Source organism: Rhipicephalus sanguineus, chromosome 1 (assembly GCF_013339695.2).
Source record: "Rhipicephalus sanguineus isolate Rsan-2018 chromosome 1, BIME_Rsan_1.4, whole genome shotgun sequence".
In the NCBI taxonomy this organism is placed as follows: Eukaryota; Metazoa; Arthropoda; class Arachnida; order Ixodida; family Ixodidae; genus Rhipicephalus; species Rhipicephalus sanguineus.
Window position 1 is genome coordinate 74,170,021 of NC_051176.1, and position 22,217 is coordinate 74,192,237.

General features: G+C 48.8%; 1 protein-coding gene across 1 annotated transcript; it reads left to right on the forward strand.

Annotated features, from left to right (window-relative positions):
- The first annotated feature begins 21,474 nt into the window (after nucleotides 1–21,474).
- On the forward strand, nucleotides 21,475–21,966 carry LOC119400340 (tachykinin-like peptides receptor 86C). Its single transcript, XM_037667389.2, has one exon. It carries the CDS (start codon nucleotides 21,475–21,477, stop codon nucleotides 21,964–21,966), a length of 492 nt encoding a protein of 163 aa, XP_037523317.1.
- The last annotated feature ends 251 nt before the right edge of the window (nucleotides 21,967–22,217 follow it).

Here is a 22,217-nt window from a genome sequence, read left to right on the forward strand (position 1 = left end):
ATTTCACTAATGCCCTTCTGAAGTCCTGCCCGCACTTCACTCACAATGGTTTTAGCGACCACGTTACACGGTTGTCAGGCGCGCGTTACCCGTTGCATGTGTTGACCGCTGTTGCAGGTAGCATGCTGAAAAAAGCCAAGGAAGTTGACTGTAATGCCATTGAGCATGTGACGCATGAAAGAAAGAAGGTTGTTGTCTTGCCCTACCTTCACAATATTAGTCACAGTCTGATGACAATTGCAGAGCGTGTCGGTATTGATGTTGCGCTATCTGCTCCTTTGAAGCTGTCGAGCTTGTACGCTAGAGCGAAGGCGGGTGTGCTCGAGCCACGCGGATGCAACAAGTAGCACCGCGAACCGTTTGTCTCCGGTGTAGAGGGAGTGGTATATTGTATTCCGCTCACATGCGGCAAAGAATATGTGGGCCATAGAGGCAGATGCATGAATGATCGTCTACGGGAACATAGGTACAATGTGATAAATCTCGCCTTGTCAGGCCACGTCGCTGCGCACTGTGCGCGTTGCGATTGCAAGCCACTATTCAACCATGCGCATTCATTAGCTAGAAATTCGGACCAACTAACGCGGGAAATTATTGAAGCGGCAGAGATAAAACATAGAGACGCGGTAAGTTGCCCTTCAATCCGTCTATCGGAAAAGGAAATGATATTTTTGTCACGTCAGCCGCTTGTGTGATAGGCTTGGTTGATTGGCTTGTGGGTTCCCTCACCCCCTTCTATTTCCTTTCGCGCGACGTCATGTGCATTATATGCAGTCACCTGCAATAAACACTGAGTTGTTAGTTTAGCGCTGTGCCCCGGTCATGCTCTGTCGTCTGTGTGATTCTTTGCGCGACTGTTCCGAGTCATATTGGCTTTATCTTATGTTAATGCGCGCATGTGCCACATGTCCACATGTGCCACATTCAAGCCATCGTGCGATGAATAAATCAGTTGGGAGTGAGCGCTGTATGTGGTTGATGCCTGGTTGCGTGGGTGTGTGTGTGTCGTGTGGTTGCGCTCTAATTAAGTTTTTTGGAAATTCCTTTTTAGGTTGCCCTTATTTTTTGTTACTTTTACAAATCATTATAGGTAATCGGAGCTATAAATGGAAATAGTGCGAGTAGTGGGGGTCTCCAGCGACGCTTTGTGCCATTGTACAATAGGTCTGAAACGTTTCCGAACTGCACAAGTTCTCTCGTATTCACATTAGTGAATGTGTCGCTAACGACCGCTTTACCCCAGCATATACGTAGAATATGAAAAGTCATTGCATTTTAATATCCTCTATGTCTACTGGATGCGGCACAAAAAAGTCGCTACCAGCGTTGTTGCTGCTGTTTGCGTGACCGGGCATCCGGTATTCCGTAAAGGCTAATACGTTGACGCACAACATCGAATCGCACAGCCCGATTTGCGCCATCGTGCGGAGGCCCCTTATCCACGCTCTTGTAATTCCATGGCAACCCGCTAGCTGGTCAGCAATTCGAGAAGCGATTCCCATCGATTACATAAGTAGCAAGCAAAAATCGCTAACAGCGCAGCATATAAACAGCTGTCATGATAACCAGCCCAAGCAAACCCAATAAATTGTTCGGAATGAAAATAGTATACTTTGGGCAAGAAAGACAGAACGTCTCAGACGCCAACAGACATTTCCTTCAAATAATGTTTGTCCGAGTTAACAAATTACTAAGCAAACATTTTTCTGCATGACGTCTGCTCCAACATGATACAAATGTAAGTAACAAAATTACGAACATATCAAAGTATCTTAATTCTTAAGATACAAACGAAAAGTATCGTATCAGATACATTATTTGCAGTAGTATCTTGTACAATATTGCGATACAATTTCAAAGCATATTTACTGAGCCCTGCAGTAGGTTTTATTTTAATCAAAGCGGAATCGCTTTTTTTATAATATTAATTATGACGTTTACCTGTCGTCATTAAAACATCAGCTTTGTGATGAATTTTTTAACCAAAAGCGTAATTTTATTATGCTTTTCACGTCGACAACACTGGCCTTAAAGGTAACTTATGGTCTGATGTAACATCAGCACTTATGTTAGGGCCCATTCGTCAGTATTATCGAAACGAAGTGAACTTCGGAGTGCGATGATGCGAATATCATACGTAACTTTCTTTAGCGTATTCCTCCGGGGTGGACAAACGCTTGAATATAGCTTACCAAATCATGGGATACAGATGTAATCTTTATTAGACTGCTATAAAAGCAGTGCCAACACTAGAACCACAATGACGCTCGTGTCGTAGTAGTAAATATGTAGCGTTTATTGCTTTGGTATAAAATTAGATAGCCAGTACCGCAATCGCAATTGGCGTTGCCCCGACATTACGCCTGCGTAGGGTGTTCAGCAAAGCAGTTTCAAGACCTGGCGTGCCTCTGTGGCGGAATACCTGACTGCCACGCAGATTGCTTGGGTTCGATTCCTGCTGGGATTCTGATTTTTATTCTTTGCATTCGCCGGGTCAACGCTGCCCATGTTGGCTTTTCTCAACGCTCTCGCATTTAAGTTGTCTACTTGCGCCGTTCCTGGGTAGATATAAACTGTCAATCACCTGTGGCGCATACCCGTACACAGCGGCCCGTGGTGATCGGGTATGTGCCACGCGTGTCTGGAGGGAAGGGTTTGACGACATAGGCGACAGGAATTTCCCGTTATTCATGTCATGACCAGACAGCCATATTCGTCAAGTCCTCTTAGCTTCCCATGCCAGCTTTGGTCTACACCAAGTTAAGGAAGCGATCACGAGAGCACCCACGAGAGATGCTTGCATTGTGTCCCCCCCTTTGAAAAGTGGCTGCGCCTTACTACAGCTCGCCTCTACCTGGAGAGATAAACAGAATCATTCGTCCTATCATACAGTGTACACTTCGTGCCTTAGTTGACGGAGTTCGTAATCCCGGTTTTTTTTGGAGCACTTCGAGAATGTACCCACTAACGAATTTGGGGTGGGAATTTTGATCCACTGCGCCCGTTTTTATCTCGTGTCTTGTCGTCAGTGGCTCACACGTATCAATGCCACCATCTATTATCTCCCTAAACGCAAAGAACGCTGTCTTCTCAGCAGCTCTTCCATTTACGCTCTTTGGCCACCTAAACAATGCAGTATGTAGAAAAATGGGCATTTTGCTTTGCTGGTATGCGTTCATCTTGATGCGAGAAGGGGGAGCGGGCACAGTAATAGACAATGACTAAGGAAGAAAACGATGACACTAGCGCACGTTCGCAACGGGAAGTGTATTGGAAAAAACAACGCATATAGAATATTCATTTCCGTCCGCGCACCTTGTGTGGTCAAGTATACAAAATTATTTTAGGAGCTATCTTCGGGCAATTCAAATAATTTGAATCGTGCGAGCTAACTTATGTGCTCTTGAAACAATGTTCCAGAAAGATAGCTTTTGTAGTGAGAAGTTTGCTCGCAATGCTAGAATGCATTTTCGTCCCGTACACTGGACACCAGGATACAAGTGACGCGTGCTAAACATGGAGAGAAAAAAAAGAAAACTGGGAGCGAGCGTCACGTGACAATCTTGAAGCCCAGCTATAAAAACTGAAACAGGAGCATGCTGGTAATTCTACGCAGATCATGGAACACGGGGAGGGAGAGGCATCGGAGGAGGTTGGCTTGTGGACGCTAAGCGCGCTCCCTCCTGTTTATTATTATTTTTTTTTTTGCCTTCATGGTGCTGAAAGCTTGCTTGCTTGTTTGTACCTCTGTACTGGCTCTTACCCATCGCGAGGGATTGGCCAAGAAGCCGGCGGTTGTTGTAAATGAAAAATTAAGGCCTATGCAGGGTAAGAGCCAACGTGATTTAAAAAATAAAATAAAATAGGGAAGTTCTTGATACGCAGTAAAATTTAAAAAGAAAAAAAAGGGGAAAAATGTATAGTATTTTTCGAATCCTTTTAAAGTTATTCATAATACATTATTCTTACGTAGGTTATGTGCGACAGTTAACCGTGAGAAACTTCTTTTTTCTTTTTCTCGGGCCAAAACAAAGCGTTTTTTGTGCTGTATAACACAATGGACCTTCTGACAGGACCAAAAGCAACGTTCTTTCAAAGAAGAAAGCAGAATGATGTGTACTGTAAGGAACAGAGACCGAGACAGCGCCCACTCGTCGGACAAGATGTTCTATATTCCGCCTCTTCTTTCTCTTCCACTTCGGTGTTCTCCCAGCTCCTCGCGCAAGCAGCCGAGCCGCATTGCCGTTCTTGCCCTTCACACTCGGACACGCTGCGGACCTGGAAAACAAAAAGAAACAGCTGCTCAGTCCAAACGACGCACTCGTTTCTTGAAGCGCGACAGTACCCATAAATGCAACAAATGAATCCCAGTGTCCAGTGTGCTGGGCATGGTTCTCCCGTGAAAACCATTGTACTTACAGTCTCCTTTATTTTTTTAAAGCATGCTTTTCAATAACCTTTTATCTACAAAAGAACATTAAAAATGTTGTTCTACCCTACCAAAAATCGGGACGGGAAAAGATATTGCTGCTAATTCCTTTATGATAACTTATATGGCCACTAATTATATTCGCGCTTCACCTGGTAATTCTAGAAAATGTACACATGCCTAAAGAAGAAACATCTGAAGATGTATTTCCAGCGAATCGCTCTTACTACTCTTCGGTTCTGGACAATTGTGTTCCCAAGAGTATCCACGCCGCATGTTGCCGGTAAGCGCACGTACATACAAAAGACTACCCGATTAAAGTACAGATCAAATATAAAGCGACAGCACCTTTATTCTTCCTATCCTCATGCTTCCAACATTAAACTCAGTGTAGAAGAAAGAGGGAGAGCAATCTAACTGTAACCCTCCTTCTCAGCAGTCTAACCTTCCTCGGCTACATTATCGGCCGGTTCTCATTAAGGTTGTGTCAAACAAAGAAGGGAGCCTTCAAAATTCCCTTCCTTCATTCATTCATCCATAGTGATGGTCTCGTTCCGGCAGAGTTGAAGCATTCAGGTAGTATGCGAGGACTTATTGGTCAGCTGTCCGCTCCTTAAAGGTTCACGTGCTACGTGACTCCATCTGGCAAACACAAAGAGTGTTCCACACTCGCCTTCACGCCTAAGAGCGGTGCTGACTAACACCATTAGGGTTCGGTCCCTGCCAGCGGGAAGTTGTCTTTTCGTGCACGTGACTTTCTTCACATCTCTGTCACAATTGTTACAATACATGTAACCCCTATACCATCCCCTATACCATCCTTGGCTTCATTATCTACTGGTTTTCATTAATCTTACTGTATATATTTTACCCTGCATTTATTTTCTGTTTGAGAGTGCGCTTACGTCCCACGTTCCGACCTGCACTGCGCGTGAAAGCAAAGGACGCTTGAAGGGGACGTGAAAGAGGGGTGCGCGAAACACCGGGGTGTAATTTGCTCGGAGGGGAAGGGATATTTTGCACGCAAGCTTCTTCAAGGCAGCGCCCTTTCATCACGCGGCTGTAAACGGCCTACAGCTGGACTTAAGTCCCTTAATTTACTGCAGAGGTGACGAACAGAGCGAGACAAAGGAGAGAGGTGAAAAAGCGCAAATATTATACGCTCGCCGTCTCATCCAGTTTCGACAAGTCCGCTTGTCGAAACGTTGGCCCCAAAGACACCCCGTGTTCAAGAATTTTTCATCTTCTGCTAGAACCTGTACCGTTCGGGTCAGCAGTATATTAACTAAATAAATGAATATGCCATCAGAATTATTTTGTGTAGAATACTCGGAAAAAGATCGCGCAGTTCAACAAGCAAATCGAAGAGCGCAGTCGCACTTTAGCTAGATAGCAATGGGACGAAGTGTGCATCTCGGTAGACGCCCATATGCGTAAAGGATCCAAATGGATCCTGCTCAAACATCTCTCGGGCGACAAAACCCCGAAATCCGATCAGCAACTCACCATAGACCGCTAAATTCATAAACTTCGCAAGGAAAACTTCACGGACGAACAGATTACACACGAGCTTGCTTCACGCTACCTCTGTACCGAGTCGAGCTCAGACACGGATTACCCCCCCTCCTCCTATGCACACGGAAGGAGACCCATTGTTTTCTCCCTTCACGAGTGCGAAGGTGCGGGCAGAACTCGCTCAGCTGAAGTGTAAATCAGCCCCTGGCCCAGGCGGCATTATAAATAAACTGCTCAAAAATCTCGCTGACGAGGACATAGACCTCCTCACTAAACACAACAACGAGTTATGGGAATCCGGCGAAATCGCGCTCGAGTAGCGCGAAGCCGCCGCCGTGCACATACCTAAGCCGGGAAAACCCCTTGAGCTTGGCTCGCTCAGGCCCACCTCCCTCACCCCCCGCGTGTGGGCAAGGTGGCTGAGCGCGTCATTCTAAAACGGGCCACGAAATATGCGGAAGAGAAACGCCTCCTCCCTTTTAATAAAATAGGCTTTCGCCTGTCCATGTCGACACAACACGTCATGGTTATTTTGAAACACAAGATCTTAATGGGAAAGTCCTGGGACACCAGGGCCGTGCTCGCACTAGATCTAGAAAAGGCTTTAGACAACGTTAAACAATTGCACATTGTCACAAATTAGCGTGTTATAAAGCGCGCGCGCGACCGCTTTCAAGCAGCTGCGCGACAGAACGGCGCGAGTCGCGCGCCCAAGAAGCGCGAAAGACGAAGAAAGAAGCATCAAAAGACGCCGGCGCGCCGCATCCTCCTCACCCACTCCAGCCAGACGCAGTCAACACGATCGAAGGCCCGGCAAAGCCTGGATCTTTCTAGAAGGAAAGGGTGACGCATCCGCGAGCGATGCCGCCGCGATTCGAACATACGAGAAAGCCCTCGCCCTTTCTCTAGCCTTAGCTGTACTGCACGCCGAAGAACCCTCCCGACGCTCCTGGAAACCGGGGAAGAAGGGATAAACGCGTGAAAACGACGAGAGTCGGGCAGTCAGTGAGAGAGTCGAGACAGGAGTGAGTCAGTCGGCCCGGTGATGGTGAACTTAGGCTAAGTGTGGCTCCGTTAGCCAAAGAAGACGTGTTTATGATGGTGTGCGGTCAGTCGATCGTCAATCTGGAAGAAATGGATGACGACACCGTGTGAGCCGTGACAAGTCACGACGACGGTTGAGCTACGACGATCAACGCTGGAGCTGGCGTGAGTGTTGCCTAGAAGGGAAGCATTCGATTACCGTCCAAGTATTGCGGACTGGATACGCCATTGTATATTCAGGACTTTAACGGTCATTGAATAGTTTTAATGCATGCGATTGCATTTGTTGCGTGTGATCTGTTTGTTTAGCTCCCGTTGTGTAAACACCATCTGAGTTATATTGTGAAGTTGTAACTGGTACCAGCCGAGTGTGCACGTGTTTGTGATATTTGTATTGCCTTAACTGAGAATATATTTCGTTTTCGTTTGTGTTATCGACTCTCGGCTCTGACTCGGTCTTTGGACCACAACCGGCGTTCGCTGGCGCACCAAAGGACCAACCCTAAATTGTCCGCGCTTTCGTGGTGCGTTTTCGGAGGGCCTTGACGCCAGCCCTTAGAATCCGCCCGGCGATTGCCATCCCCATTAACGGGACAAGTGACACACATGCTACAAGCGATTGCCGACGCTGAACTCAGCAACCGTTTCCAAGTATATGTGCCGTCGTTTCTCAAAGAACCAAAGCCACCATTAGACTAGGCTGTTTGGGTTCCAAGACGTACGACTTGGGTCCCACAGCCACACCGCAGAGAGCAGTTCTCTCTCCATTTCTCTTCAAGTTAGCTTTGAGCACTCTCTCGTGAGAATTGCGCTCAATAGATGTCCTCGGCCACGCTTTCCACGCCGATGATATTACCATCTGGTGTGAGGGCGGTAACGACGGCGACATCGAACACAATCTACAGACGACGGTAGACAGAGTACAGGCCTACCTCCGACAGACGGGCTTACGGCTATCGGCCAAAAATTCTGAAATTTTACTCTACAGACTGAAAGTAGGTCCCAAATGGCTTCCAAACTCACCCATCTCTGTATACGCAGAAAACGGTACGCAAATACCACAAGTCACTTCGGTTCGTATACTAAGAGTGATCCTGCAGGAGGATGGCAGGAACCGACAAAGCACAGAGCGCATAGCCACTAAAGCAGATTCTATGTCTAAACTAATCAAACGAGTCGCCAACAAACGAGGCGGACTATCGGGAAAAGTCTACGGCGTCTCTTCCATGCTATTCTCTTGAGCCACATTAATTACGTAGCCATAGCTCACCCCTGGACCAAAGGGGATGAGAACAAGCTTAATGTAATAATTAGAAACAGTATCAAACAAGTACTCGGACTCCCCATTCAAACCAACACAAAGGAACTCATGGCACCAAGTCTTCATAACAAATTCACTGAGTCTGTCGAGGCCCGCAAGCTAGCCTAGATTGCTCGACTCTCCTCGGCAGAGGCGGGAAGGCAACTCCTGGCCTAACTCAAAATAAGCTCTCCAATCACCAACCAAAGAGAGTGCACGTTGCCGTCAGAGCTTCGAGAATACCTCATCGTTCCCCCGCTTCCACGTAACATGCACCCGCAATACAACCCCGGCCGACGTAAGGCTAGAGCAGCCGCCCTCCTCAAAACGGCGGCTGCAACGCCCGATTCCGTAGCTTTCGTAGACGCCGCTAAATACGTCAAATTTAAGCACTTCGCAGCGTTACGTCGCTGCAAGGCGAACACCTCACTTCTCTAACACTCCCCAACACGGGTGCAGACCGCACAGAACAGGTAGCTATGGCATTAGGTCTGGTGACTACGGATCGCGCAACAGTCTACAAAGATTTCAAAGCCGCAGCACAGGTCTTTGGCGCCGGCTGGGTTTGCAAAAAGGCCACCCGCGTGCTCTCGCGTGCAACGTGGGCCGATACTAAACACTTTGGTTCCCCGGCCACATGGGCCAAGATGCGCACCCTCTCGTCCCCAACGCCAACAAGCTAGCTCACTCCCAGGCTCGAGATCGTATTCGCTGCTCCAGGAGAGAGGGCGGCCCGAGGCCCAAGGGTACGCCATGGCGGAGGGACCCACTCCTAATGTACAACGAAATTTGTCAGCACTACCGCGTTAAGTGCAGAAAGTTTCCTGTACCTACGCCCTCATCTATCGAGGACCGCAAACTCTTACTTTACGACTGTTACAAACAGGCGCTTATCCTTCACCTATCATTTATTCACGATTCATAAGTGAAATAAAGCCACCATGCCTTTGATGTTGGCTCCCGAGATGTCATTTACAACATATTCTGTGGCAATGCCCCATGCTGCGCGCGGCTGCAGGGTCTCCAGTCACGGAAGACTGGACTGCTCTCCTCACCAGTCCCCAAGAGGACGACCAACTTCGGGCTGTCCAGAGAGCCCACGACCTGGCCGTCGAGTTTCACCTCCCGGTCCCGTCGTGGACGCGGCCAGCGGACGAGCCCCATTAGGGGGACTTGCTCTTCTCAGGACCAAATGAAGTTCACTTCAGTCAGTCAATGAACCCCACTGAATTCCCATACATATACCGATTTTTACCGGCCACTCTCCAACACATGGTGTAGGAATGCCCACATCGCGAGAAATACAACCAAGACGAAGCTTCAGGACCGCTGCAAGTTACCGAAGAAAAGCGGGTGAACAATGCTTATGGCAGCCAGCTTAGATCGCTGAAGTCTGGTGGACCAGGCGCGGGCTGCGGCGTTAGACAGCGGCTTTCTGGACTGACAAATACGCCCACCTCGGGCGCTGAATGAAAACTTTCTCACTGTTTCTTGCAACAAACATTCATTCCTCCTCCTTCTCCTCTGCATCATGCTGTTCCCAAAATAACTTTTCATTAGGCACAAAGCGCTGATTTAGCGCTCTGCCATAGCTACTGATGGAGGGACAGAATGGAGTTGCATCTTTATGACGGCGTGGTCTACGATCTCATGGATTTTGACTCGTTTAAATTTTGCGTACAGATTCTTGCGAATGTCTTCAGTTGATAAAGAAAGTACATAGGACAAAAGAGAACGAAAAAAAAAGCTAAGAACTGCGCTTAGATGGCTTAGATTCCAAGTCTACGTGTACGCCTAATGCCACGTTTCTGTCATCTGCTGATGATTTTCTTCCTCTTGAGGAGTAAAGCAACGTGCCTTATGTTTTCACTTGCTGCCCCAGGCCAGACTGGTCAGAGCGCCGCCGCATTTCACTTGTAATACGCTCGATAGCGTCATAGTATTTTTTAGAGTTGCTGCTTTGGGATCGACAGCCTTAAGAGCGAGAGAGGTGCTCGAAATCTCGAGCTTCCCCAGCGGTTCGCAGGCGAACCTTCTTTAGAGCTACCTGACTTGCAGCAGCCCCCGCGTGGTCCCATAAACCCTCAAGTGCAGTTCTCTATACAGATTCTCTCTCTGTAGTTTCATTTGCGTCTGTACCAAGCAGCGTTGAGCGTTGGAGGATCCTTGCTCGTTCCTCACCTACACCAAACAGACCTAGGGAAATATGTTTTCCCAAAAATGTTCTCGCCACAAGGGCGAAGCAAAGAATGCGATAGCAACAAATTGAAATGCCACGCGAATAACTGCATGCAACTTGAAACGCGCAGCTCGGTGATCAAGCACAAAGGACGGACGAAAAGATTACATACACGACGAGCGCGAACTAACAACTGTCACAGCTTGACACTAGCAGCTGCGATGCTCAAACACACAGAAGGACGCACGAAACGAACGCACAGGTATACAGGGAGAAATAGGAACTGTCACAGTTGTCGCTTCTTTGTGTTTGAGTAGCACGCTGCAAGTGTCGACTATGCACAACTAGCTGCCCCTACTGTGGCTCTTCAAGCTAGCAGCTAACTTCAACGCAAACTTGGCCGTAAAAGCACAAGACGCACAAACCACCCCCCTTAAGAGATAACTGCGCACGTACGGGCGACCACTCCCTGTAGGGCAAAGTACAGGTGGTATAGATATATTCGCGCGTGCATCGCAACTCCGGTGAAAACCGAACGGGGAGGTGCGCCCTTCGCGCCATCTCACTGGTGATGAAGAGAACACGCTGAAGCACCTCCGAGCTCCGCGTAGCGCCAGAGGTAAATGGTGCATATAAACAGCTCGCCGTTAGTGTCCCGAAGGACGTATGCTCCGTGGCCCAGTCGTTAAATGCCGCACGTAGCGGAGCGAGGGGTCGCAGGTTCGAATCCCCAGACGCGCGCTTCGAAAAGAATGTCCTGTGAATTATTTTTCTTTGTGGCTTTTACACACACACACGCACACGTATATATATACATATATATATATATATATATATATATATATATATATATATATATATATATATATGCTTATATGACAGTAAAAACCAGCCGAGTGTGTTCATATAAATTTCCTATCGTAATCAAACGTTTCAAAACGGCTTAGCTGCCGCCTGAAGCCGAGCCTGTTACTTGAAGAATCCCACTCGGCGTTTTTGTTGCGATAAGAATTACATGGATAGCGCGACGGGTTTTTCCATCGGCGTCGGCCTGCCGTTCTTGCTCTCTCTCTCTCTCTCTCACTATATATATTGTAAGGAACAAGGAGCAGCGCTTGGGCACGGGCGAGAGATTGGCTGGCGGGAAGAAGAGAACAAAGAAGTGATAGAACAGCTCGCCTAGCGTACGGGTGCTGTCTCTGTTCTCGTCCTTTAAATGACGCAGTCGTCGAAAGGCTTTGGCGAACCCCAGCTATTAGCTTGAGGTAACGCGTCTTCCTGAGGAACGCCGTCACGCTTCCTCGATGATGGAACCCGCAAGTAGACCACCGCGGCAAGTATCCATCCTACCACCAGCGGACGTTGTGAAGGCCTCCATTGTGGTTCCGGCGAACTACTTGTCCGGCGACGCGCTACTTTGTGCCAACAATGCGCACGGGCTCCTCTCGCCTAGGGACGGCGTACATGCCTCCTCCGCACCTGCCAACCTGTCGGTGCTTCAGACACCGTCCGTGGACAGCGTCCAGTCCTCCTCGGCGGCTGAAGCTTCCTTCCTTTACGCCGCAATACCACTTCACGACACGGCATCACACGGGTTCCGCTTTCGTGGGAATACCATTGACGCCGCCGATAGCATGAATCCCGTGTCCAGGTCTTTGAGCAGATCTGGCTTTCGAAGGGACGCCGTCCACGCGTTCTTGGCCATACATTGTACCGCCATGAGTACCGAAGTCGCTGTAACATCCACAAATTCCGGCCTTGCTCTTCATGCGGATCACACCACAGCGCCGCGGAGCTGCTGCATACCATCGCACAACTCCGCATGACGACTAACGCCTTGACAGCGTCCAGCCCCCCACTGACTCTGCCGCCATGCCAAGATTGTGCGCAATCAAGCTCACTCGAGAACCACCGCCAGCTGCGGCATTCCCTCGCGCAGCTGTCGGAGAAATTCGGCTACTTGGCGTGGGCACACTCCGGATTTTCACCCGCCGTCCTGCAATCGCCGGCTCCAGGCGAACTACCGGTATATCACGGATTTCAGGACGACGCCAAAAATTGGGTGGCGACCACCAATGCTGTCGGAGCTCGCGAGGCTTGAATGGATCAGCCAAAATTGTGGGTGGCCATGGACCACCTTTGCTATGCCGCCAAGGCATGGCACGCCAACGAAGGCATCGGGCTACGGTCCTGGCCTGAATGGCGTGCCAAGCTGATGAGTCTTTTGTAGCTTTAGCTACACTGGCCTAGCCGAGCTAGTTTCGCGTGGATCCTCAAGAGCCGTGCTGCGCATGCGCGAGGATCAGTGATGTCACACACCGGAGCCGCCGCCGCGCGCGACTCGTCGCCGCCGGTCGGCGCTTTCCAGAGGAGTGACGTCGTAGCCTTGGCAGACAAATTGGCGCCGGCGCGCGCGCACCTATTCGCCTTCTCTGTGCAGTCCCCGTCTGACACTGCGCTGGAGCCGCTTCATAGCGCCTCTGACTTGTGTTTGGCAGTGTGGTATAGCCATGGAGAAAGACAGCGCAAATGCTGCTCAACGGTGCAGAAGAGCGGAGAAGCTTAACTCATCGGATCCCGATGTAGTTACCTGGCCAAATAAATATACATGTGCCATATAATACGTACACCGTGTGTGTGTCATTGGAGCAGCAGTAAGCATGGTAATCAAGCTAATCCTAGAGAATCAGGAAAGCTAAGAATAATTAGCTGAACCTTTGCTAACGCTACGTTATCCTGGCATAGCCGAGCTAAGCCACTGCAACATTTTTTTCGTCCCCTTTCGTATGCCTTCGACCCTATCATCTCCGAGCCACTCTCTACCGCGGTTGGGAGCTGCGACGAAAACCACTTCGACGGTGCAGTTGTGCCCCGCAGCCTTTGCGCAGAGAACATCGCAGAAGGCCACGCGGTAGACACAAACACCCGCCGCGAGCAGGGTTCCCCGTCACACAGCTCCCATTGCGCAATGTTACTATTGACAGTGCCATCACTAGAGAGCACGACCCCCTTCAAGCAAAACCGTTCGGTGACGTGCTCTCTAAGACCAGCAGCCCGTGTGAACACTCAGCAGCTCTTCTCGTGCCTGACACATACGACTTTCATGAAGGTCGGGAAGAGCCCATGGCATCCATCACTGTTTTCAAAGACCCATCGGAGCCGCTAACAATACCAGAGCCTCCTCACGCACTATCGCCTACCCCGAAGAAGCCTGCTTGGGAACCACCTGTCACTGCACCCGATTCTCCACCCAAACCGCCTTAGAGCCGTTGGACGTGCGCCACTCGCAAAGTGTTCAGTCCCTAAATGAAGCCGAGGCGTCTGTTAAAGTTGTCATCGAAGACCGGTCACTAGAGCCCAAGTCTAGCGGTTGTTCGGTTGGTGACCAAAGCTCCCCTGACCTGGGCAGCTTTGCGGGACGAGACCTTGCTCCCCCGACCTTGCAACTAAAGCCTGCCTATTAGCGCACGGTGGTTATCTTCTCTCAACTTGAAATTTCATGGCTGTCAACCTTACGGTGCAAAAGACCTCTGACAGCACGTTCAGGAGTGCGACGGGGCGATCGTCGAAGACACCTTCGTCCCGCACCGACAACTCACTGCTGCCCGCTAGTTGCGCCTTCTGCAGAGCACGTTGAATGAGAGCGTGGCCGAGACCTGCGGCCGCGATGAAGCAGCCAATGCCGGCCACCTGAGTTTTAGACGCTTCAAGACACGTCGTGGCGTACACAAGAGAGACCACACAAGCACAGCAAGAACGACTCGCCAGAGATGTTTTCTATAACTGAGGCGCTTCTGTGTCAAGGACCTGTGGACCTGCGTCTAACAACGGGGCACTACCAATTTCGTCCGCCTGAAAGCATTCCTGCAGCTCGACATGCAAGTTCGCAGCGTGGCCGAGTGTAAGGAAGAAGGATCGGCGCTTGGGCACGGGCGCGAGATCGGCTGGCGGGAAGAAGAGGACAAGGAAATGAGAGAATAGAACAGCCGGCCTAGCGTACGGGTGTTGTCTCTGTTCTCTTCATTTACTATATATATATATATATATATATATATATATATATATTATGTATATCCGCACTTCGGGCAAGCTGTTCCATTATATTACCCTTCGTCTTTCCCATCGCTGTCCAGCTCGTACCCCAGAGCTGCCGTGCCGCTCTTCATTACATTCGGCCACACTGTGGAGCTGACAAAGAAAGAAAAGAAACAACAGTTCATTTAAACTGTAGCTGTCCGACTATATTCTTGAGGCGCGAGACGTGCAAGGCAAAATTATTTCTTTTTCACGTATCTGGACTGAAGTTCGGATATGAGGTGCTCGCACGCCAGGTCTTCTCTCCTACCCACTCAATAATTGTGAATGGTCTGTGGAACTTCACAGTAGCTTCTTGCCCGGCCCGCCAGCCGCCCCTTTGCCCACACGCCTACTTATCGATGTTGTAAGTAGGAGCAAATCTACGGCGGCTGTCATAGTATCGCTTTTGATTTCTTTACGCTTGGGTAGGTTTCTTGATCATCGCAGTTTTGATCTTTTGACGGGCTGATTTGCCATCGTCGGAGCGTGTGACAATATTGGGAGCATCTAGACTGAAGACCGCTTTCAGCTGGGGCAGTTTTTCATAGAAAATTTCATACGGCCTTTCTCCGGTAGACGCCTGCAGTATCATGTTAACCGCAAGAGCGACTGACGGAAGGTGGACGTCCCAATCGGCTTCTCACTTTTTCTCTACTCTTGTACATGGAGTGAGTCGTGCTTGGATGCTCTGGGTTGTTCGCTATGTAAGACCGCTATGTCAAACGCGGATGCATAGTGGCGCTGCACACCTGCAGTGAAAAGGTACTTTCTTACTTCCCGGCTACGAAACCTGGTAGCCCGATCACATATAAATTCCTTGCCAATCCATGGCTCCATTCACATTGGTGCTTCAGGAAATCAATTAAATAAGTGGATGCAATGGATGGTACAGCTTCCACTTCCACGTATTTCGATAGGTAGTCTACTGCTAGAATGATGGAGCGGTTTTCCGCAGTGGTAGAGGGTAGAGGTCCTATGTGATCGATGCCAACTGTGTGGAAAATAGCTTCAGGTATCCGAGTAGGTGTTAGTAATCTAGGCTGGCACCCCGTCAGTCGCCTAAACTGCTGACAGATTTTACAATTCGTTACGTAAGAACGCACACTAATTTACATCTTCGGGCACTAGAAGCGTTCTTGTAATTTATAGAGCGTGGCTTGTTGGCCAGGGTGTCCGCCTTCTGGGGCGCCATGAATGGCTTGCAATACTTCTGACCGGTACGATTGAGGAACCACCTGGAGGTGACGCTCTTCTGATCGGACTTCTTGCCAGTGACGCCGGTACAATGCGGCATTGCGCATCACAAACATCCAAGTTTTTTTTCCTGTGTCAGTGATAAAGGCAATAATTGATGCCAGGTCTTTGCCCTCCTCTTGGGCTTTGGAGAAATCCAGTGGGTGAAAAAACGTGGTTTTGCCTGGTTTGTCGTATGCAATCAAGTGGTTCCGTGAGAGAGCATCACCGACGTTATTTTAACCCCGGCGCGATGGCGCACCTAAGTGCGGATAGTAGTGCAGAGGTTCGTTGAGCGGCTGTGCCATTGTAATGAGCGATACAGAGATAACACCCGCAGTTCGGGCAAGCTGATCTATTTTCTAACACTTCATATTTTCCCTCACTGTCCAGCTCGTGCCCCAGAGTTGCCGTGCCGCTCTTCATTACGATATATACAAAACCCACAAAGAAAAATAGTTCAGAAGAAAACTTTACCGAACGTCACGTCATGTTAAACAAGCTCCATTCTCTGATGAACACTGTCCAGTTGCTTTCACTATCAATTTCGATAATATTGCTCAAGGTTGCTTCGATTCTGTCTTCGCTCCAGACAAAAATTTCGCCGTCATGAAGCCAATGACTGCGAGGGCAAAAAGGTGTCACTCAACGGCATCGAAAGACAGAGGGGTGACTGCCATTTGGGCGCGTTAGTGTACGTTCATGATGGTGAACACACAGTGGTGTTAACGCTGTCTGTCTAGATGACCCGGCAGAAAAGTAAAATAAACCATGGGGGGGATCGGAGATCTCTGTTCGTTCCGCGTTCGTTCTGGCGGTCTTACGTCACAAAAGTGGGCGGTCCGCAGCTCTCTTCCGCCGAGAGGAAGAGGACAGCCAATCGTCAAGCGGTGAGCGGCGAGCTTTCCGGAAGTAGACGCGCATCGTTTGTCCTCGGCAAGGGGACCGTATATTTCAAAACGAAGTGTTTCTCGCCTTCTAATAAATACAGTTGTTATACGAAAAGGTATTGTTTTTCTTTTCAAGCTCAAACAGTTTCTGAAACAGCAATAGGTTTGAGCGTTGATATTTATTGGTGTTAGTTTTTCTAACGTGCTCGCTATGTGAAGTCGCGCACGCGAAATAAAAAAGAGAAAAGTAGCGGTTGGCGCAGTTTTTCAAGATGTCGTCCCACCGGAATGTCTGGCTTAGCTCCCGGGTGTCGAATCGTCAAAAGGAGCTTCTGCTGGCTTTTTATAAAAGAGCACCCACAGATACCTACGCCGTCGTGCCCACTGGGGCCGTCGTTCACGAGTGAGGACCGGGACGACACGTGGCAGTAGCTGGTAGCGCTTTTGAACTAAAAAGTCCCTGCGCGTAAGACCACAGCCCAGTGGCAGGCCCGTTCATTTTGTTCGCACTGTTCGTTTCGAGAACAGAAAGCGACGCCGCACTCGCTCATGCCTTCAAACGCATCTCGCACCTCCAACCGCAAGAGAAGCACACGTCGCAAGCGCCATTTAACTCAAAATCAGCTGTTGCGGCAGCCGCAACCGCCGCATCATGCCGTGCGAAGCCGTTTGTTCGCTCGAGAGAACGCGTGCGAACGGTCTCGCGCTCCGTTCGTTTGTAGCAGACGACATGCTCGTTATGACGCGGTATGACGTCACCAAAAAATAAAAGATCAAGCAACAAGAAAAATGGCTACGCCCCTCAGAGACGTGGTTTTTTTCCGGCTTCGGCCAATCCGTATGCCGCCAGAATGGGTACAGAATGAACGGCGCAGAACAGAGATCTCCCATCACCCCACTCGTCCTGCCGCGATATGACGTCACCAAAAAAGAAAACCTCAAATTAAAAAAAAATGGCGACACCCCCCGCCCTTGAGTGGCATCTGCCGCTTCAGCGAATTAACGCGCTTGTTCTTCCCCAGGAGAATGAACAAGCGGAACGAACAGATATCCGATCGCCCCCCATGTTGAACACAATATTGCTCCATAATGTGTGGCTAGCCACGAACTCAAGGTCTACGTTTCTGCTTCGGCTCATGAATCTTCGGAATCGTTGGACACGCGCTTCGTGGCAGGGGTACAGCTCAGGCGCTTCGCGAAATTCATTGGTTGCGGTCAAACTGGAAAAAAGAACGCGGTACTCAGGTAGGCGTAGATAAGTTATGCAATTATTATTTACTACATAGAGATTTTGCTGTGAGTTCACGGATTGGACAACCAGGCTTCATGATTATTTCAAAACCTCTGGCAACCACGACACCCTTGATTTTTTATACACTGCTGCTCTCCGCAAACAACTGGCCTCCTTTCTTGAGCAAAAAGCGCTTCAAAAGAACAGCTCTGTCTCACAGATCTAGGAATCTTGCCATAATCACCGTGGGCTCCGCTCTCTGTCGCCATAACGAGCGGCGCGGCGAAAGGGAGCAGTTATTATGAAATAGTCAACGAAGTCAAAGTCGACCTTCCCGTTCCCCCCGCAAGCACCTAAGCACATTATAAAAACAAAGAGCGGTGCCACCTTGTGATTAGCCAAGAGCATATAACATACGGTCCCTTTTGACAACCTCTCTTTCAGTCCGTGGCGATCGTACAGTATCGCGGTGCTCGGCTGCTGACCCGAAAGTCGCGCGTTCAATTCCGGCGGCAGCAGTCACGTTTTGATGGAGGCGAAATCCTAAAGGCCCGTGTGCTGGGCGATGTCAGTGCACGTTTAAAGAACACCAGATGGTCAAAATTACCGGAGTCACGGCGTGCCTCATAGGGATAATGTGGTTTTGGCACTAAAACCGCAGATATTAATACTTCATTATATTCCTCTATTGGTTTGCTTCTTCGAGCCGGTTCGTTCTGCAAGCTCAGCGCACATATTAAACTTCGATATATCACCGCTCTTACCACCCTCCAGAAATGCTCGCGCTCAAAATCGAATATATAAATGGCATAATCGGCCAAAAAAATCTTCAGGAACGCATTCCCCTATCCCAATTCATTTATTTTCAGCTAAGGAAGACTTCGACATTTATTTGGTTTGCTCGTTGGACAGCAGAAATATTGAAAAATTATTCTGTGAAACAAATGGGAGGAATACAAAGTTGTTTGGTCCCTCAACGAAACTCACAACCAGCGCAAGCAAGCATTAGAACTGCAGAAAGTTCAACTACTTGTTAGAGCTTCATCATATAAAAAAGTGGCCTCGTCATTCTTGAACACGCTCTCTGTCTACATTCCTTTCCGTCCAAGTGTGACGTTTCAGTTTATAGACAGTGTTTGTGCTGCCCGTTTCTCTTCTCCTGTGCCCGTGTCGGCAAGCCTTACTTTATTTCTAAAAGAACACGGCCCATATGTTGACCCAATTCTTTTACGCTACTAAAGTTCCTAAGCGCGTAAGCGTTTCAATAACGACAGCAAACATATTACTATTCAAGGCATCCGAGCAATCATAAAAAAAGAACTTCTTACGAACAAATACTTTGTGTATTGGGATCCAGTTTGGTATAATGGAAGGTTTATTGCGGCGGACAGGGGAGGTGTGAAAAGTTAATAAACAAAAGAAAAAAAAAACGTAGCCAGTAAGGCTCAATTTCGTCCCGCCATCGTTTCTCTTGCTCTGAAAAACGAAAGGAAGAGCGAACGGGAAAACGAACTCGGGAGAGAGAGGAGCCGTGAGCGCTTCCGGCGAGATCGATTGGACAACTCGGGCAAAAGCCGTCGGCGCGAGCCCAGTCGCACGGCGGCTCCCGGGCCGGACAGTTCGCCTCTCCGCGGCGTGTCGCAAAGACTGCGCGGCGCCCTCTGGGCTGCTTCATCGGCCTAGCGCGATCACTCGTCACTCAGCGCACCTATCCATCGGACGGGTCACGGAACTCCACAAAAGAGCTCTTGTCGCGAAGGCGGGCGCCTCCCACTCCTCGAGACCACGCGTCTCTCGCCACGTGCGTGAATCGGAAGGCAACAGGTGCAAGTAAGACGCGGCGGCGAGGAAAGAGTTTGCGTCGTCTTTCCAGCGTTTGTGAGTTCCGTGTTTGCGTTGCTGTTAGCTGTAGTCACACCGAGGAAATTCAACTGCGTACAAGAGGTGACAAGTATTTCATTGCGAAGTGTGCCAGTGGCTTCTACTGCGGACAACAAGCCTACCTTTCTGAACTATTAATATTTATCTGGCTTTTTTTTTTTTGAGAGAGACCGTGTCGATACCGTGTTCTCAGATTGATTACCATAAGTGTTGTGTACAGTTTGTCAAGCGCGAACTGTTGAATATAGGGTAGAAAAAGGAGCGCAGTTTTACTGTTGTTTGGCAGAACTTCTCATCCTCGTTGTGCATCTTCTCATCGAATGCTTATGACGCCTCATAAGGACGTAGTTGACTTTTTTCGCACCGCAGTTTATGGGGCTGTTGACACAATGCGTCAATGAATGCATGTAAGTGTGAGAAGCGACAATAGTGTACGTCCAAGGGACGCAACGTTCGTTTACGTACTATTTTTCATACCGTTCAAATATTTCACTAATAGCTTCCTATCGCTTTTGCGCTCACGGCAGTGAATTGGGTGGGCTTTCATTCCCTGCCGTTTACTCTTTCTCGGCATATAAAACTCAGCTTATGAGGAAGAGAAATGATTTGGGCTTATTTATTGCTAGGTCCCTGAAATTCTCCCCGGGTTTAAAGGGGATTTTTCTCTGAGGTCTGCACGCTTTAGCGTTGTCCCTTTTGCTGTTTTCTGCAGAAAATATATTGTTGAATTCAAAGCTGCGTTTAAGTACAGGACATCCTGTGTTATAAGCAGCACTTACTTAAGTTACAATCCGCTCTCAAAGGCTCACTGAAACGTTTTACAAATTTACATTTAGCTTTATTTTTATCGTTGAACTCTTCCGCTCCTCTGTACAGTTCAGTGTTTAATGAGAATATTTTCTATTCGCGAACACTGATAAAAGCTTCGAGAGCTTTATGTCTGCTATTTTGCATGCTGTATGTAGATATTGAACGAAAACGAAAATCGTTTGTGGATATTCCTGTTAAACACACACATATGCAGATCAACTCATCAGCAGTGGAAGCCGGCCTTGACTGTATCACCATACTGAGCAAGACATTTAAAAAGAAAGGCCTAAGTACTTAGTTGCTTTCTAACACGTCACCCTTTTCATAGAATCACGTTTAGTTACACGTTGAAAAAATATAAAGAAGAAATGTTGAGGTTTTAGACTTACTTTCGGTAATGTAAAGAGCGTGTCCAGCTGTCGCGCGAGGCTGCATTAAATAAGCTAAATTTAAACGGAGTGCCCGCAAGTTTCAAAGTATTTCTGGAGCGGTCTGGTTTTAAAGAAGGCTCGCGCACTTTTGAACGGCGTTCGAAAGGCATGTGAAAATAAGCTGAGACAACTGATCGTCAGCATATGAAAAAATTGTAAGAATGCGCAGGTGCTGTCATCCATAAAGCAGGTAAAATTCCGAAAGAAAAACACGAAAACTAACGTTAACTTGTTCAGCATTGCTGAAAAACCTTGATAATTTTTGTGGCAATTTTCATTAGCGTTCGACCAGCATACACGGCAGTGTAAACGGTTGGAAATAAGTGACATAAAGGAGAGAGGCTCGCGAGATCCCTGCTAACAGTGCGCTGCATGACAGAAAAAGAATACATCGCAGTCTGAATTTAGCCACATCATCGTCGAACTGGACCATTTCACAATGCGATCTTCTGTGATGACTCTGCTGGATGCCCAGAGTGTGGACTCGCTCGCTAAACTTGTCAATGGCTCTTGGGCCGACGCGGACAGCCCGAACTTGACTGGCTCGCTCTTGGATTCGCTGAACCTGTCCTGGCCAACGTTGACCACTCGCACGACTGTCGTCGACGTGAGCAGCGAGCGCCAGTGGGTGCTTCCGTGGTGGACTCAGCTGGCATACGCCTGCCTTTTCGGGTTCATGGTCGCCACTGCGGTGCTGGGCAATGCCGCGGTGATCTGGATCGTGCTGGCGCACCGGACCATGCGCACGGTCACCAACTATTTCCTCCTCAACCTGTCCGTAGCTGACACCATGACGGCCACGTTCAACGCAGTCTTTAACTTGGTCTACATGCTCGAGAGCCACTGGGCCTTCGGCGAAGAGTACTGCGTGTTCAGCAACTTCGTGGCCAACTTGACGGTCTCTTCTTCGGCCTTCACCCTGGCAGCTATGAGCATCGACAGGTGAGCCTTCTCCTGCATGTTACTTCCACTAGCAGTTTCTTTGCCGCAGTGGTGTGCGCAACGGAGCCTGTGCGTTTCGGACGAGAACAAGGCGGGCCCGTGCTACTCTTTTTTCTCGTCCTCTCTTTCATCACTGCATTCTCTATCATTGGCTTTCGCGAGTGAACTTTTCAGCAAGTTGCCTAAATTGCTTTTAAATGCTAGAGAATTCCTCTGTCTACCACCCCGCTACCCACTTTGGCCTTGCTATACTGT